At 47.4% G+C, this 17,087-nt stretch overlaps 1 protein-coding gene across 1 annotated transcript; it reads left to right on the top strand.

Moving 5' to 3' along the window:
- Positions 1–2,841: 2,841 nt before the first annotated feature.
- LOC542820 (heat shock 70 kDa protein 4) lies at positions 2,842–6,346 on the top strand. Its single transcript, XM_044594775.1, has 2 exons — positions 2,842–3,303; positions 4,359–6,346. The coding sequence occupies exons 1-2, from the start codon at positions 3,093–3,095 to the stop codon at positions 6,092–6,094; spliced, it is 1,947 nt and encodes a 648-aa protein (XP_044450710.1). The 5' UTR covers positions 2,842–3,092; the 3' UTR covers positions 6,095–6,346.
- The last annotated feature ends 10,741 nt before the right edge of the window (positions 6,347–17,087 follow it).

The raw sequence follows: 17,087 nt of genomic DNA, 5'->3' as shown, positions 1-17,087 counted from the left end.
ACATTCACCCCAAGAGCATTCTCTAGGGCTTTAATCATGTTCTTCTTTCTCCTCATAGAAGCCCTCATATGAATTTTTTTTGTGTTTTTGTCTCCTGATGCAAGCCATTCGAGCCTAGATCTTTGACGCCACATCAGTTCTTCCCGATGGTAAAGCTCAACGAGCTTTTCATTGATTTTAGGTTCTGCATGTGATGGTCCGATCCTCCTTGGGTCCCCTCTCAGTCGTTCTAGCTCGGCCAGCAGGTTCTTTATTTCTTTGCGGACGCTTCCAAAAGTGTTCTTATTCCAATTTCCAAGACTGTCAGATATAGTCTGCAACTTTGCTTGCAACTCTTCCAGGCTCGATGTTGGTTGTCCCTCGCTCCAGCACTGCGAGAGTGTATCTTTCCATGTTTCATGCGTCTCCCACATAACCTCATACCTGAAGGGGGGTTTCGCCGGAGGGCGACTTTCACCATCCTCGGTCTTCAAGAGGATCGGGGCGTGGTCCGAAGTCGTAGCCGTAAGATGGATAACCGTGGCTGTGGGAAACTTCAGCGCCCATGCACCCGTTGCAAGCGCCCTATCTAGGCGCACTCTGGTGTAGCTCCCTCCCGAGACCTTCTTTCAAACGTCCAAAAGTTACCTTGATAGCCCAAATCCGCCAACATGCAAACGTCCACCGCCTCCCTAAAACCTTGGATTTGTGCATTACTCCTCTCTCCAATGCCTTCTTGTTCTTCTGGACGCAGCACTTCATTAAAATCGCCTATGCAGACCCAAGGTAGATCGCTTAAAGTAGCTATCCCCTTCATTATGTCCCAAGTATGATGTCTCAAACTGGTTTGGGCCTCTCCATAAAAAATAGTGGCCCTCCATGGTTCCTGACCTGGATCTGTGAGAGAACAATCAATGTGATAAACTGAGTAGCCCAAAATCTCTATATTTATTGGATTATTCCAGAAAATTCCGAGTCCACCACTCCGACCCTGACTACTAACAGCATAAGCTTTATCAAAACCAAGACTACTAGCCAAACTCTCTACCCTTGCTCTATCCAGCTGTGTTTCTACGATACATAGTAGGGTAGGGGCAAATTTCCTCGCTAACTCGCGAAGCTCCCGAACTGTCGCGGCTTTGCCCGCACCGCGGCAGTTCCAACATAGGATACTCATTGGACCCGGCGGTGCTCCACCCAGGAGCCCGCCGATGTTGCGTTTGTGTTATCCTTTGCATTGTTTCCCTTGCCTTGGCCGTTCTGAGCTTGTGCAGCTGTCTTCACCCTCTTGGGGTCCTGCTTGGGTGGTGGGCTCACGGGTGTCTGTGGTGCCGGCAGCAGCAGAATCCTGTCGCCTGGGTGAGCCGAGGGTGCAGAAGTATGCACGCCTGTAGACAGGACCGAAGCTTGGGTCCTCTTCCTATTCTGATCTGCCTCTGCCATCGAAGCATCCTGGTCCTTGGGAAAGGACGGTCTTTCCTCAGCAGCTGACCGTCGACTCCCTGCTGTGTTTCTTTTGTTCTTCGCCCCACCGGGTCCAGGACCCGCTCCGCGGAACCAAGAGGCCTTCAAGTTCTTGAACACCAGCGCCGATGGGGGTGAACTCCGTCGCCGTGTTCTTTGTACAAATGCCCAAGCCTGCCGCATACCGCACACCAATCTGGGAGGCGTTCATACTTGACACGGAACAACAGCCTTTTATCATCAATCTTGAGCGAGACCGCATTCTTCAGTGGTTTGTTGACATCTATGTTGACTCGGACCCTGAAAAAGTTACCTTCAAAATCATGAGATGCTGGCTCCGCGTACACCAGATCACCTATCTTTGCTGCCAAAGCTGGAATCTGCGACACATAGCCATCCGGGAAATCATGAATCTGTGCCCATATAGCCAGCTTGTCCAGTTTGATCGTTGACAGTTTGGTGAACCCGTCGTACTCCGCCAGAATCACTGCATCTCCGCGGAAAGCCCACGGTCCATCCTCCATCACGCGCTCCCAATCACCGAGGCAAGAAAACTGCAGAGTGTATAAATTGTCCTCGAGTGGTCGGATGTTCACCTTCTGCGCCAGATCCCAAGCGGCCCTCATGTTCTTGTAGAACCAGAATTGGCTATAGGGCTTTTCATTGTAAACTCTAGCAATCGCCATCCACCGCGTTGCCTCCGGCGGTACAACTTTTTGATCAACAACAACGTCATCTAGGTCCTCCTCCGAGAGACCCAATTCCTTCATCATCGCCTCCAGATCCTCGTGAGTGCCCGATCCAGAAGCTTCGCTCGCCATGTTCGTTCCCTAGCCCGAAGAACTCTCCACCGGGCTTGTTTGTCGAAACCCTAGACTCCCTTCCTCTCCACAGACCCCTAACCAAGATCGGGTAGCAGTCCAGGGACCGCCCCTTGATCGATCTGAGTCGAGGGATCACGGAGAATCTAGGGTAGGGAAGACGAATCTCTACGGCGGCTGGGAGTCGCCACCGAGAGGAGAGGAACCCTAACGTGAGGGAAAAAGACTTCCAGAGCCCGGAAGCTATCATTCAAAAAAAAAAGGCACGTACTAACATACGTGGGCCGAGACTAGGCCTGGCCCAATTACCCGTGCAGGCCGAGGCAGGCTTGGCTAGGACGATTGATGTTATTCTAAAAAAAAACGATTGATGTAAAAAAAAAAGAACTACTAGAATCCTAGGTTTTTCCTTCCGCGCGTCCTACCCACCCGACGCGTGCTCCTACCACCGTCTCTCCACAGTAGCCTACCATGCTCGTGCACATTGTAGAACCTACCAGCACCACCAGAAGCGCCCGCGCGTGGGCCACCCCACCCCACCCCACCGCCACACCGCCCCGCCCCGCACACTCCGGACCCTTCCAGAACCATCACCCCCTCCCCGATCCGACGGCCAGGATCGCACGCGCCAGAACATTCCAGACCCGGCCGCCCGCCGCCTCCGCCATAAAACCCCGCCCGTCTCCGGCCCTCCCTCCCCACTTCCGTTCGAAATCGAAATCAGAGAGGGGCAAAGCAAATCGCACCAGGCAAACTCAGAGGGTCTTCCGGCGAACCCCAAAGCGAGAGAGCGAGCGAGCGATTCCCAGGAGAGGAGAGGAGGCGGAGATGGCCAAGGGCGAGGGGCCGGCGATCGGCATCGACCTCGGGACGACCTACTCGTGCGTCGGCGTCTGGCAGCATGACCGGGTCGAGATCATCGCCAACGACCAGGGCAACCGCACCACGCCCTCCTACGTCGCCTTCACCGACACCGAGCGCCTCATCGGCGACGCCGCCAAGAACCAGGTCGCCATGAACCCCACCAACACCGTCTTCGGTACGTGCCTGCCCCCGTCCCTCCCTCCCTCTCGACCTGCTGCGTATCATGCGTCGTCTGTTAGAGATCTCCGTGGTTGCGCGCGGTCCCTGTTATGTTCTTACGCGCACGATGTGATATGATTTGTGCTGAATAATCAGATGTGGCTGTTGCCGAATCCGTCATGCAGTGCCTTGTTTCTGAGATTAGTTACAGATTTATTATTGGTTCATATCTGCATGTCTATTCTCTGTTGTTTGGCATGCTGTAGTCCCCTGTTTCTGAGATTTGTTCTATGTCAGATTCTCAAATTAGATCCTTAGGAATGGATGGCTTGAATTAAAGTTGGGATGCTGCCTTATGACTGAAAATACGCTGTAGATCTAGTCTTATTTAAATCAGATGTAGCTGCTGTCCAATCTGTGTTGCAGTCCCGTGTTTCTCTGATCTATCACAGAATTTATTATTAGTTTATTGGCATGGCTGCTCTTTGTTTATACTGTTCGAAATGCTGTTATTTTTTTTCTTCTAAAGGTACTCAGTTGTTTGTTCTGCATGGTTCAGTAGTAGATCCTTCCGAATGGAGGGCTAGACTCAAGTTGGGTGGTTGAAATTATGCTGCAGATGAAAATTAGTTCTACTGTAGTATACTAGATTCTCAAGTTTTACATCCTTCTGAAAAAACTACTTGAATTATGTCGTTAGTCTACCTTAGGATTGAAATTATTGAATCATATTTTGTTATTGATTGAGAATCATATTTCGAATTGAACATTTGTTTCGCTCTATCGTTACATTCTGAAATTAACTTCAGAAATTTGGGTTTGAATTATGTTTGCAAGCTACCTTAGGATTGAAATTATGCTTGTTAATTTTAAATTTCTGTTCTCGGTTATCCTTCTGGAACAGTCCCAGTCTGCAGTAGCTTACTGAATGCACCTCCTTGTTCTGAAGAAACAGCTTGCTTGGATTATTAATCTCTGTGGAATCTTGAAATGTTCTACTTCATTTCAGTACGCCAAGCTCATTGTTGAACCATGCAACTCAATGTTCTGTTCCTCTGTTTCTGCTTACAGATGCGAAGCGGCTGATTGGCAGGAGGTTCTCTGACCCCTCCGTGCAGAGTGACATGAAGCTGTGGCCCTTCAAGGTCATCCCTGGCCCTGCAGACAAGCCCATGATCGTCGTCAACTACAAGGGTGAGGAGAAGCAGTTCGCAGCGGAGGAGATCTCCTCCATGGTGCTTATCAAGATGAGGGAGATCGCTGAGGCCTTCCTCGGCAACTCTGTCAAGAACGCCGTGGTCACCGTTCCGGCCTACTTCAACGACTCCCAGCGCCAGGCCACTAAGGACGCCGGCGCCATCGCCGGGCTGAACGTGCTGCGCATCATCAACGAGCCCACTGCTGCTGCCATCGCCTACGGCCTTGACAAGAAGGCGACCAGCACCGGTGAGAAGAACGTCCTCATCTTCGACCTTGGCGGTGGCACTTTCGATGTGTCGCTGCTGACCATCGAGGAGGGCATCTTCGAGGTGAAGGCCACCGCCGGTGACACTCACCTGGGTGGGGAGGACTTCGACAACCGCATGGTGAACCACTTCGTCCAGGAGTTCAAGCGCAAGCACAAGAAGGACATCACCGGCAACCCCCGCGCTCTTCGTCGTCTCCGCACGGCGTGCGAGCGTGCCAAGCGCACGCTGTCGTCGACGGCCCAAACCACCATCGAGATCGACTCGCTGTACGAGGGTGTGGACTTCTACACTACCATCACACGGGCTCGCTTTGAGGAGCTCAACATGGACCTCTTCCGCAAGTGCATGGAGCCGGTGGAGAAGTGCCTCCGCGACGCCAAGATGGACAAGAGCACGGTGCACGACGTGGTGCTGGTCGGTGGCTCCACCCGTATCCCCAAGGTGCAGCAGTTGCTCCAGGACTTCTTCAACGGCAAGGAGCTGTGCAAGAGCATCAACCCCGACGAGGCAGTGGCGTATGGCGCCTCCGTCCAGGCTGCCATCCTGAGCGGAGAGGGCAACGAGAAGGTGCAGGACCTGCTGCTGCTCGACGTGACGCCTCTCTCCCTGGGTCTGGAGACCGCCGGCGGCGTCATGACGACGCTCATCCCGAGGAACACCACCATCCCCACCAAGAAGGAGCAGGTCTTCTCCACCTACTCGGACAACCAGCCGGGCGTCCTGATCCAGGTGTACGAGGGCGAGCGCGCCAGGACCAAGGACAACAACCTCCTGGGCAAGTTCGAGCTCTCCGGCATCCCGCCGGCGCCCCGCGGTGTGCCCCAGATCACGGTGTGCTTCGACATCGACGCCAACGGCATCCTGAACGTGTCTGCGGAGGACAAGACGACGGGGCAGAAGAACAAGATCACCATCACCAACGACAAGGGGCGGCTGAGCAAGGAGGAGATTGAGAAGATGGTGCAGGAGGCGGAGAGGTACAAGGCGGAGGACGAGGAGCACAAGAAGAAGGTGGACGCCAAGAACGCGCTGGAGAACTACGCCTACAACATGCGCAACACGGTCAAGGACGACAAGATCGCCTCCAAGCTCGGCGCGGACGACAAGAAGAAGGTGGAGGAGGCGATCGAGGGCACCATCAGCTGGCTGGACGCCAACCAGCTCGCCGAGGCCGACGAGTTCGAGGACAAGATGAAGGAGCTGGAGGGCATCTGCAACCCCATCATCGCCAAGATGTACCAGGGCGCCGCGCCGGACATGGGCGGCGGCATGGGCATGGACGAGGACATGCCGGCCGGCGGCGGCGGCGCTGGCCCCAAGATCGAGGAGGTGGACTAATTTGTTGGTCCGTGCCCGTGGTGGTCTCCGGTCTGCGCGCTACTTGATGGGTTCGCTGTCTCGGTGTCCGTCCTTTGGATGCCGCTCGGTGGTGTCAGTCGTCTGTCGTTGTGTCATCTAGCTGGAAGTAGTAGTAGTCGTTCGATGGAGTCGTTGGTCTGAAGGACATGATGGATCATGATGTTTGCTTTGGTTTGGAACCCTTGAAGCTTAGAGCTTCTCGTTTTTAAGTTTGAATTTGGTGCTTCCCTACTTTTGATCTTTTCTGGCTCTGTTTTATTTTTGTTCATCTGTGGTTCTGTTTTATTTATGTTCATCTGTGGCACACGGATGACGCAGTCATGCAGACAAGGCAGCTGCTGGACCATGGGGCTTTGCCCTTCGGCATGGTGGAGTTTGCAGCTTGTGCAGTCACTGGGTATAGTCACCGATGCAAATAGTGTAGTTCGATCACCGTCTTTTGGTTGCCGCTCTCGTCGTCTAGCAGGAAGCAAATAGTGTAATTCGATCATCGTGTTTGCTTTTGCTTGTTCTGGTTTGGAGCTTCTTGTGTTCACTGTTACGGACTTGCCGGTGGCAATTTAGAGGGTGCTTGATACATTTTAGTCCCATGACTAAAAGTAGTGGGACTAAAACTTGCTAGCCTCATTTATGCTGGATCCAAATACTAAAAAGACTAAAATCAAGTTAATGAGCATGAACTCGTCAGTGTTAAAGGAGAGGAGTTAAATAAGAAAAGGACTAATTCATATTTTAGTAGGATACCCTGACTAAAGAATTTTAGTCTAGTAGTCCTCCGGATTCAAGCACCTTGTGGCAGTGAATATGATAGAAGCAAGCGATACTGACAGATTGCTCATGTTATCTTTTAGGGGGTAGAGTAGCAGTGAATATGATACACGTAGATTTTTTTTTTTGCGGGTGATGATACACGTAGACTACTCATGTTTTTTTAGGGATCAATAATAAGTGAGCCCTTGATATCGTGCGTACTTTGTGCCGTTCTTGCCGATACCTGTGCTGCTGTGTCTGCAGGTTTTTGCATTGAATTGTGCCTTTGTTTCGCCTTTTGCCTGCATATAATTGAAAATGGTGGAGTGGCAGAATTACTATTGTATAATTTGCAATTTTTGTTGCCTTATGTCGAACTAGATTTTCTTAGAATTAAGTCAGTAACTCTGTCAAACTTCGCTTGTTTAGAGGGCAGAACTACGACTGGCTTGAATCTGTGTTTGTAGTCGTCGCTAGGTGGTCTACGGACTTGGATGTAAATTTTACTTCTATTTTTTTGTATTACCTTGACGGTTAATGAATAGATCGGAAGTTTTTTTGAAAAAATTCAAAAAAAGCCATTAGGCTCAACTACATTGATTGTATTCACTGTGATTTGAGTACAAGTTTTACCCGCAGAAAGAAACTTGTCGGTTTGGTGACAAATTCACAAACGCATGTGACGTCTTTGTGTTCCTCGTCACCACCTCCTACCTTGAAACTGATAGTACTTTAGAGCGGAGTAGGCTAGAGACTTCCCGTAGTCTTACCTTCATTTTGAGTTGATGATCCCCGCCGAGGTGGCCATGGTAGATGGCTATGGCGGTGATGGCAGAGTGGGCAAGGTGGTGGCGACGCTTTCCATCAGCATTGTGCGAAACCTAGATCGATAGGTGTGTTGGTGGAGTGTGCGGCTGCGCGACGAACCTCGTGTTGCGTGCCGCCGGCCCCTACCTCTTTATATTGAGCAGGTGACAGGGGCCCGTTAACCATTGTGAGTTGGGCGCCCCCGATCACGGCGCGAATTTAAGGGCCCGGTGGGCCGTTGGGCCCACACGGGAGGAGATCAACCTAACATTCTCCCCCCTTGATCTCAACTTTACTTTTAACCATGTACTTTTATTTTACTCGTTTCATCACAAATCAATACGTAGAACATGTTTCATCGTCACAGCTCAATTGCCGATAGAATCAGACAGTCACAACATAACTCTCTGTTTTGAAACAAATTCTGTTCCTTTTGGGCCTCTCAATTGCATGATTTGATATCTTTGTAATTCTCTTCGAATTTTCGGTTTGGTTTGGCCAACTAGATTGGTTTTTCTTACAATGGAAGAAATGCTTAGCTTTTGGTTCAATCTTGCGGTGTCATTTTCCAGTGACAGTAGGGGCAGCAAGGCACGTATTGTATTGTTGCCATCGAGGATAAAAAGATGGGGTTTTCATCATATTGCTTGAGTTAATTCCTCTACATCATGTCATCTTACTTAATTCGTTACTCTGTTCTTCATGAACTTAATACTCTAGATGTAGGCAGGAGTCGGTCGATGTGTGGAGTAATAGTAGTAGATGCAGAATCGTTTCGATCTACTTGACACGGACGTGATGCCTATATTCATGATCATTGCTATAGATGTCATCATAACTTTGCGCTTTTCTACCAATTGCTCGGCAGTAATTTGTTCACCCACCATATTATTTGCTATCTTGAGAGAAGCTTCTATTGAAACATATGGCCCGCGGGTCTATTTTCCATCATATAAGTTCCCGATCTACTACTTTGCAATCTTTTACTTTCCGATCTATAAATGAAAAATACCAAAAATATTTACTTTATCGTTTGTTTAGTTTCATCTATCTCTATCAGATCTCACTTTTGCAACTAACCGTGAAGGGATTGACAACCCCTTTATCGCGTTGGGTGCAAGTTGTTTGATTGTTTGTGCAGGTATTAGGTGATTTGTGCGTTGTCTCCTACTGGATTGATACCTTGGTTCTCAAGCTGAGGGAAATACTTATCTCTACTTTGCCGCTCACCCTTTTCTCTTCAAGGGAAAAACCAACACAAGCTCAAGAAGTAGCAGGCGCCGCCATGGCTAGGGCCAAACAAGCCCACTGTCACCACAATCCATCAGTCTCCTTCCTCTATGGTCTCCCATGTTCTCACGGGCCAAGAAAATAAAGAATCAAAATATTACCCGATGGAGCTGTGGTTGCAGATGGCGGCTTATGACGGCAGCCACAGAAACGTCGTCCCCTCTTGTGGCACCATCAAAAAGCAGAGGAAGCGCTGGAGCTGCAGCTGTTGATGGCGGCTAGAAAGCCACAAACACCTTAACCCACCGCTCCCTCCTGCGCGGAGCCCATCCTGTTGCGGCACTGGTAGCGCGCGGTTGGCCACGACCACCCCGCACCGCCTCTCACTCCTGTGTGCAACCCATCTTGGCGCGGTTGTCCCGCCACTCTGTCGTGCCATTAACGGCATAAGAGAAGGGGCGCGTCTCCAGGGTGAGCATCCACACAGCATGAGCTTGGGGGCAAGGAGGAGAAGGGGCGCCGAAGGCGGCTGTGGCAGGAAGAGGAAACGGTCATCGACGGTTGACCATGGATCTCCTTGTCCACCACCGCGGCTGACCCTCCACGACTCAAGCACAATGGAAGGGGCGCTGGTGATCTCGTGGGGATGGGAAAGGAGGGAGGCGCATAGGAGTTGGACCTTGCCGGCGATGGAGAGGTGAGACCTGTTGCCTACAGCGCAAGAGCGGATCGATGGAGGCGGAAGCAGGGAGAAGAGGAGGTGCGAGCGTGGGGTGTGGCGGCTAGGGGTTTCACCGCGTGGGGGAAAGTTAACCCGGCTATGAATGTGTCTATATAGGCTGGCTGGAACAGACGGAAATACCCCTCCGGCTGGACAAAACTACAAGCGGTGGCACCGCTTCGATTGTGGCCGCCCAGCAGAACGATCCGACGGCCACCATTTGCAGACAACCTGGGAAGCCCCTTATTCCAGCATGAATCAAGAATTGAGATTATCCACTTTCCACTGTTGTTCACATTTCAGTTACAAACACTGGTGCCCTCTTTGGTTCAAAGGAACTAATTTTGGAGAATGCTATTCCTTACAAGTTTCCCGTGGAGCTTCTCACATAAAAAAGCCCAAAGGGCAGATTTTTTACAACCTAGAAATCAAGCCACACAACGAGAGAGAAAGGGATTGGTATAAATGGGATCGACCTAAATCCTACCCAAGCATGGAGCCAGAGCTCAACAAGGTACGGGCATGCTCTGTGGAGCTAGTTGATTTTAATTGAAAAATAAGATTTGGGAATGATAAATGAATGGTAAGTAACTGACAGTGTTGGGTTTCATAATGACAATAGTCTATCAATGGAACATATTTAAATAAAAAGGAAGACAATATCATTGGGGCCAAGAAATGCAAGAGAAGGTCATGCAGAGGTCAAGAGCTCGCGTAAGCGGACAAAAATCAACGTGGCAATGGGAGACTCTCGCGGGTGTTTCTCCATTATGCTTCTTCCAAAGATCAACATGTCGCGAGAGTAAGAGAGGGAAACATGAAGGCGGCTCAAACTAGAGCCAATGAAGACGGGACGGCGATGAGCAGTGGTGGGTGGGGTGGGGGTGGCTGGGGCCACATTGCCGACGTAGGTGATTTGGTGGTGGCTAGTTTTCTGTAATACCCACGATGCGGCTATATCTCCCACGTGTCGAGGCACGACTTGGAGGCATAACCGCATGGTGGTTTTGTCGCAAGAAGGGTCATCTTCACACAATCCCATGTAATGAACAAGAATGGGATAAAGAGTTGGCTTACAGTCGCCACTTCACACAATACATAAATTAAACATACATCATTCAGAGTACAATCAAGGTCTGACTACGGAACCAAAATAAAAGAAGACAACCCCAAATGCTAGATCCCCGATCGTCCCAACTGGGCTCCACTACTGATCATCAGGAAACGAAACATATTAACGACCAAGTTCTTCATTGAGCTCTCACTTGAGCTGGGTAGCCTCGCCTGCACTGGTATCATCGGTACCTGCAACTGTTTGGAAGTATCTGGTGAGTCACGAGGACTCAGCAATCTCACACCCGCGAGATCAAGACAAGAGGGAAACAAAATCTGGTTGGTCCCGGAACGGTCAACGAAGGCAAGGGGAACGCGGCAACTACGAGCAACTACAAGTTTTATGAAAACATGCGGATGCAATGCGATGATGAATGCAACAAACAAATAAATACACGCGACGATAACGAAAAACATGGAAGGCGTCTGGAGCGTCGGTCTCGGGGCGTCACAACACTCCTCCACTTACAAGAGATCTCGTCCCGAGATCTAGGGATGGCACCGGAGAGAAACGGAAGAGGAAGAGGTAAAACAAAGTTGTTACTTGACAAAAGAGTGAAACCACGAACCTGAGGTTGAAAAGTTGAAAGAAAGAACACAACGGAGATGAACGAGGTTGAAAACATCCCATTAAGAAGAGGAGCAAGCAAAACAATGAGAACCAATAGCTCAAGGGACAAGATAGATTTTGAAACCACTCCGGTTAGAACGAAATAGACAAAGAGTAAAAGCGAAAGAATTTGGGCAGCACTCCAGTTGAAAATGGAAGGAAATTGATAAGATGGAAAGAGCTTGAAAATAGGACGCAACACTCCGGTTAAATGGGTAAGCAAGGAAAAGAACATGATATTGAGAAAACGAGATAATTGGTCGAAGAGAGCAACATCACAATGCCTCCGGAACGAACAAATAGAAGCTAGATCGACGGAAAGAAAAGAACGGAGAAGAAAAATGACAACTCTCCCAACTAAAATTGAAAGAGCATCTTTAGGAGAAAGGCTTGAACGGAGTTGTTGGAAAGTCAGCAACAAAGATATGATTCCCGTGGGCTTATGTAACCATCTCAATAAATTGAGGCTAATTCTGCCACCAATGAAAACAAAGATTGATTGAGATCAATGACGAGATGAAAACTTCTTCACCAAGATGAGAAGGAGAAATTTGGATCATTGATGACCACCACAATAGCAACATTCCTTAGGGAAGGGCTTTAGGTGAAATATAACCCAAGATAACTCCAATGAAGAAACGATGGGTTTAAATATCTCATTCTTGACAACATGTGAATCGCGAAACATGAATGGAAATTGTCAAGAATGATATAACAACATCTCAAAAGATAAGGTAGAAAGAATTGCACTTTGGAATGCAAGATGAAGAATACTTGAACTCCTCCAACAAGAATCTTGAAGAACACTTCAAGAATGAATTAAATCCTTGATGAACCGCCATGTAGAGCCTCCATGAAGAACTCCGGTAATGAAAGGATGATAAAAAGAAAGAGAAGGATGAAAATAATAAGATTGAAGCCTTGCAATGATTTAGATGAAGCTTCAGGACGACATAATGAGAAAACTTTGAACTCCAGAATAGAAAAGATGAAGCATCTCGAACCGAGAATGTGATATGATGAACAAACTCCGGAAAGAAGAGATGAACAACTTAGAACTGGGAAATTGATAACATTACGAACTCCGGAAGAAGGAATTAATCACTTGGATGAAGCAAGAATAAGAATTATGTTATGCTCATCCTTCACCAATTTAAATTGACGACAAGCAAAGGATTTGGCATACTACTTATGCCTGTAGAAAGGATTAAGAGAGATATATCGATAACTTGAGAAGGTCTTCAACGAACCACCGGTAGGATTTGGAAAGCACGAATGCATTGAAACGATAACGACGGAAGAGGAATGTTGGACGAACCACCGTAAGGATTAAAAGAACGAGCAAAGAAAATGAATGCATCGCCAGGAGGAATTGGAAAATGAACGAATATACTTGAGAGAATTTAGATACAAGTGAAACGAAGAGATCATGAACTGACTAGAGAATACTTGAATGATGCACCGGTAAGATTTGGAGAACGAGAGCTGAAAGCTGAGAATGAGGAATTATGACATGATGGCCTTCGGAGGAAAGAAGTGGAAACAACTCATGAAATGCTCCGGATGGTTATGAAAAGAATTCTCACAATCGAAAACAATGATGAGAGGATGGCACGAAGCTAGAACCATGAATCTTTGGAAGAACGGGTAAGGATTTAAGAGGAACTCTTCTTCGGTCTTCAAAATCCGAGAATGACGATGAGAAACACCATGAATTTTTGAGGCACTCCAGAATGAAGAATAGAAATGTTGAACCAACGATGAAAATGTTTGAAAGATCTTGGAGAAAGACATTTGACTGATGATAACTCATTCTTACATCAAACTTTGAAATTAATTTGAGAAAAACTCCGGAAAGAATTAGAAGAGTTAGGTAAGATCCTGGGAAAAGACCTATGGGTTAGGGCCCACTCAAAAAAGAAAAAAAATACACCGTTGGAATGATTTTTAAGAGAGACTGCACCGGTTGAATTAAGTGGCTTGAATGAGATAAAAACCTCGAAATAACTTGAACGGATCGAGAATGGAAATGCGAATCTTCTGAGATATCTTCGTCACTCCGGTTATGAATAAAGAGAGATGAACGATTAAGAGGTGCACCGGCATGGGAAAACATTTGAAATGAGGAAAGGAATATGATCAACACTGTAAGCTTGAATTGGATCCACCGGAGAAGAAACAACAACGAAGGATGATGAACTTGAAACTGTTGAGCATCTTCATGGGAAATCACCCGATAAGAACATTGACGGAAAAGAATGGAGAGACTTCCCATCAATAAGATGGATACCCGATTAGAAATCTGAGGCCTTGAAGAAATAGGGTGGGAGGGCGGGAAAAACAAAGGCAACTTGGGGCATATGGAACAAACAACGTTGAGAAAACTTATAATTGATCTTCCGGATGGGGAGAATGATGGGATCATCTCGAAGAGAAACGCATCGGTTGGAAATAGAATTAAGATGACAATCTCGATGATCAAGAAGGATTAGTATCCACATAGGAATATGAGAACACCACTTAGAAAAGGTAGGTAATCAACACCTGACAATGAAGCAACTCGAATAACACAACTTAAAACAAAACAAAGGATTGGCTCGCAGAATAAGCCGGAAACAAACATATGATAGAGATTTCGCCCAAAGTGTTCGTGATGAGGCCCCACGGGCACGACGTACAGCGGACGTCACGAATGACAAACAAGACGTCCCCGAATCGGCATAGTCAAGGATTCTTTAAGACGTCTCGTGACCACTGTAAATCGACCGTGAAAAGCGAACCACTAGACGTTGGACCCCAATCTCAAATCATACATCCGTCAAAAAGATATCCTAGGAGCTACTTGAATTCCCACCTATAAACTCCCGAAACTTTCTGGTTATGCAATCTGGTGTTGGGCATACAGGGGACGCAATATATCTCACCCAAACTAACAATCCCTACATCCAGCTGTATCCATCCATCAACACATAACCAAGAAAACTCCGGAAATCGTGTACCTCAACCTTCGAAAAGCATCCGTTATACGAGTTATGGCAATACTCCCGAACTCCCGCCCCAGTACTGGGTGGCGTCGAGGTGATCTCACCAACAACTGCATAAAGAGATTTTCGATGTCGGCGAGACTCAGGTATTCCAGAACTGCAACGATAAAATTGTGATGACAACACCTTGGAGCTCAACTCCCCGGGACACTGCCACAACCCCTAAATGTCAGGAGGCACCAAGAACAATGTTCTCGTCACAAGAATATCGGAACGATCCTAAGATACCCGCGTGATCCTAAAAAAAATTTAGTGAAATTTGAGGAGAGGAAACTCAAAACATCTACGTCAGGAGACCTCACCAGAGCGACGAAGGGACTGAGGAGTAAAAAGAATCCTACTCTCTGATATATATAATCCTAAGACTCAAAACATTCTTGTTCTAGACTCAACAATGTCAGCGATTCGATCAAGCAGGGGGCTCCTAAGTCGGGGATGGCTCTGATTACCAACTTGTAACACCCACGATGCTATCTCCCACGTGTCGAGGCACGACTTGGAGGCATAACCGCATGGTGGTTTTGTCGCAACAAGGGTCATCAATCCCATGTAATGAACAAGAATGGGATAAAGAGTTGGCTTACAGTCGCCACTTCACACAATCTCTACTACCTAAAAGAAACGTAAGGTTCCCTCTTCTCTATTACGTTTCGTCCAACCTCCTCGTCAAGACCTCCCGCGTATGTTTCTCACCGTCACACTGATTTTCTTAGATACAGTATATCTCCCCACCCATCTGGTTTTCTATTTAAACCGGTTTTTCATCTTTGGTAATTGGTAACACAATCATGGTAACGCAATCACGTTCAAAACGAAGAAAGGAATCTATCAAAAAGGAAGGAATCAATCAAGTTAGTATTTGGTAATAGACTATAAATTTAAGGAAAGGAATCATACGATCGTAATCAATATCAAATCAATACAGAAGAAGCTATTTTTGGTAATCACGTGCACTACTCCTTTCGTCCAGCCCTTCCCTCCTCGGTGGCTCCATGCACGGAATTCCCCACCGATTGACGCACGTCTCCATCCCTCCGAAGCACATCCCCTCGCTGGTCATCGGCGCCTCCATCCCCAGCACTCCCAGCCGATGATGTAGGTCGTCATCACCATCCCTTCGAAGAACAGTGTCACCATGGTCGCCGCCGCCTCCATCTCCCGCACGCTCGGCCATTGCTGCAGGTCGAGGAGTCCGGGGGCGATCTGCAGCCGGAGTTTCATTTGTTCGTTTCCAATCTTTTTTAAGAAAACAGAGTGCATATATTTGTTTGTTTTTACTATGTGTAGGGCTTTGAGATGAATGCGAGACCCTTTCACAAGGTGAGCGGCAGAGATATCAGCTTTTTTGTGCCCTGATGATCACCATGAACGCTATTACACTGTTGTTGATCCTTAATTGTGTGTTTTTAAGTATGAGTGATTCATTTTGTGCGTATGCAATGCAAGAGATAGACACAGCGAGACACACACGCCATGCAAATCTCCTGCAGTTCTGACCGGACCTAGGCATATCCATCAACGACATCGACAATGAGCAGTACTCTATCCAGCTAAAAAGACCTTTCTCTCAGGTTCAATCATTCCACTTTCTTATGCGACTCTGAATGCTAGCTTGTTTCTTGCTATCCCGCAATGCATTCAAGTGTTTCGTTAACTGTTAATACGCCAAGACTTAAAATCTATAGAAGAGTTTTCCTCCAGAATTTCTTTATCAAATATTAAAACCGCAAATCACTTACCAATGCAAGTGCTTTATGGATAGATGAATAATTGCAAAAATATGACACTGTTGACCAAAAGAATGCAGGGCTGCACCTTCTTATTAGACTTTCACCATCACATGCAGTTCCTACTTAACAATAATTATTGTGAAGCCATCACTTCTTCTCTAATTAGACTATGGCACTAATCCTCCCGTTTACAAAAAGGAGAGTAAAATTTCCACAGAACTTCGGCGATGTGTTTCTTGCAAAAAAGGAGAGTAAAGTTTGCTTACTCAACTGTTCTCGACTTCTAGCTCAGCCGACCGCCAATACAAAATCAATGATTGCGTTGGAGCATGAAAATTATATGACATATTGGATAATTTTAAAAAAAAATTGCAGCAACACACACGTATTATAGTGGATGATGGACAAAAAGAAGAGTGAATTTGTCTTTTCGGTAAAAAAGAATCGACTACGTTGTTTAAAATAATACTTACCATCGGATGTGAATGATGTTTCACATAATTGATGTTTTCCCGTTGCAACGCACGGGCATGTAGCTAGTACATAAATTAAACATACATCATTCAGAGTACAATCAAGGTCCGACTACGGAACCAAAATAAAAGAAGACAACCCCAAATGCTAGATCCCCGATCGTCCCAACTGGGCTCCACTACTGATCATCAGGAAACGAAACATATTAATGACCAAGTTCTTCATCGAGCTCTCACTTGAGCTGGGTAGCCTCGCCTGCACTGGTATCATCGGCACCTGCAACTGTTTGAAAGTATCTGGTGAGTCACGAGGACTCAGCAATCTCACACCCGCGAGATCAAGACTATTTAAGCTTATGGGTAGGAGAAGGTAGTGAGGTGGCGCTGCAGCAAGCACTAAGCATATATGGTGGCTAACATACGCAAATAAGAGCGAAAAGAGAAGCAACGCAACGGTCGTGAAGCTAGAAGTGATTAAGAAGTGATCCTAAAAC

The sequence above is a fragment of the Triticum aestivum genome, chromosome 1D, assembly GCF_018294505.1.
Source record: "Triticum aestivum cultivar Chinese Spring chromosome 1D, IWGSC CS RefSeq v2.1, whole genome shotgun sequence".
NCBI classification, from domain to species: domain Eukaryota; kingdom Viridiplantae; phylum Streptophyta; class Magnoliopsida; order Poales; family Poaceae; genus Triticum; species Triticum aestivum.
The sequence above is the reverse complement of the archived record's forward strand: the minus strand, read 5'-3'. Positions and strand labels throughout refer to the sequence as shown.

What these genes read in the sequence shown, in the direction of transcription:
- LOC542820 (XM_044594775.1), top strand. Translation starts at nt 3,093, where the DNA reads ATGGCCAAGGGCGAGGGGCCGGCGATCGGCATCGACCTCGGGACGACC. An exon ending in CCCCACCAACACCGTCTTCG is followed by an intron (nt 3,304 to 4,358) that starts GTACGTGCCTGC and finishes TTCTGCTTACAG; the next exon opens with ATGCGAAGCGGCTGATTGGC.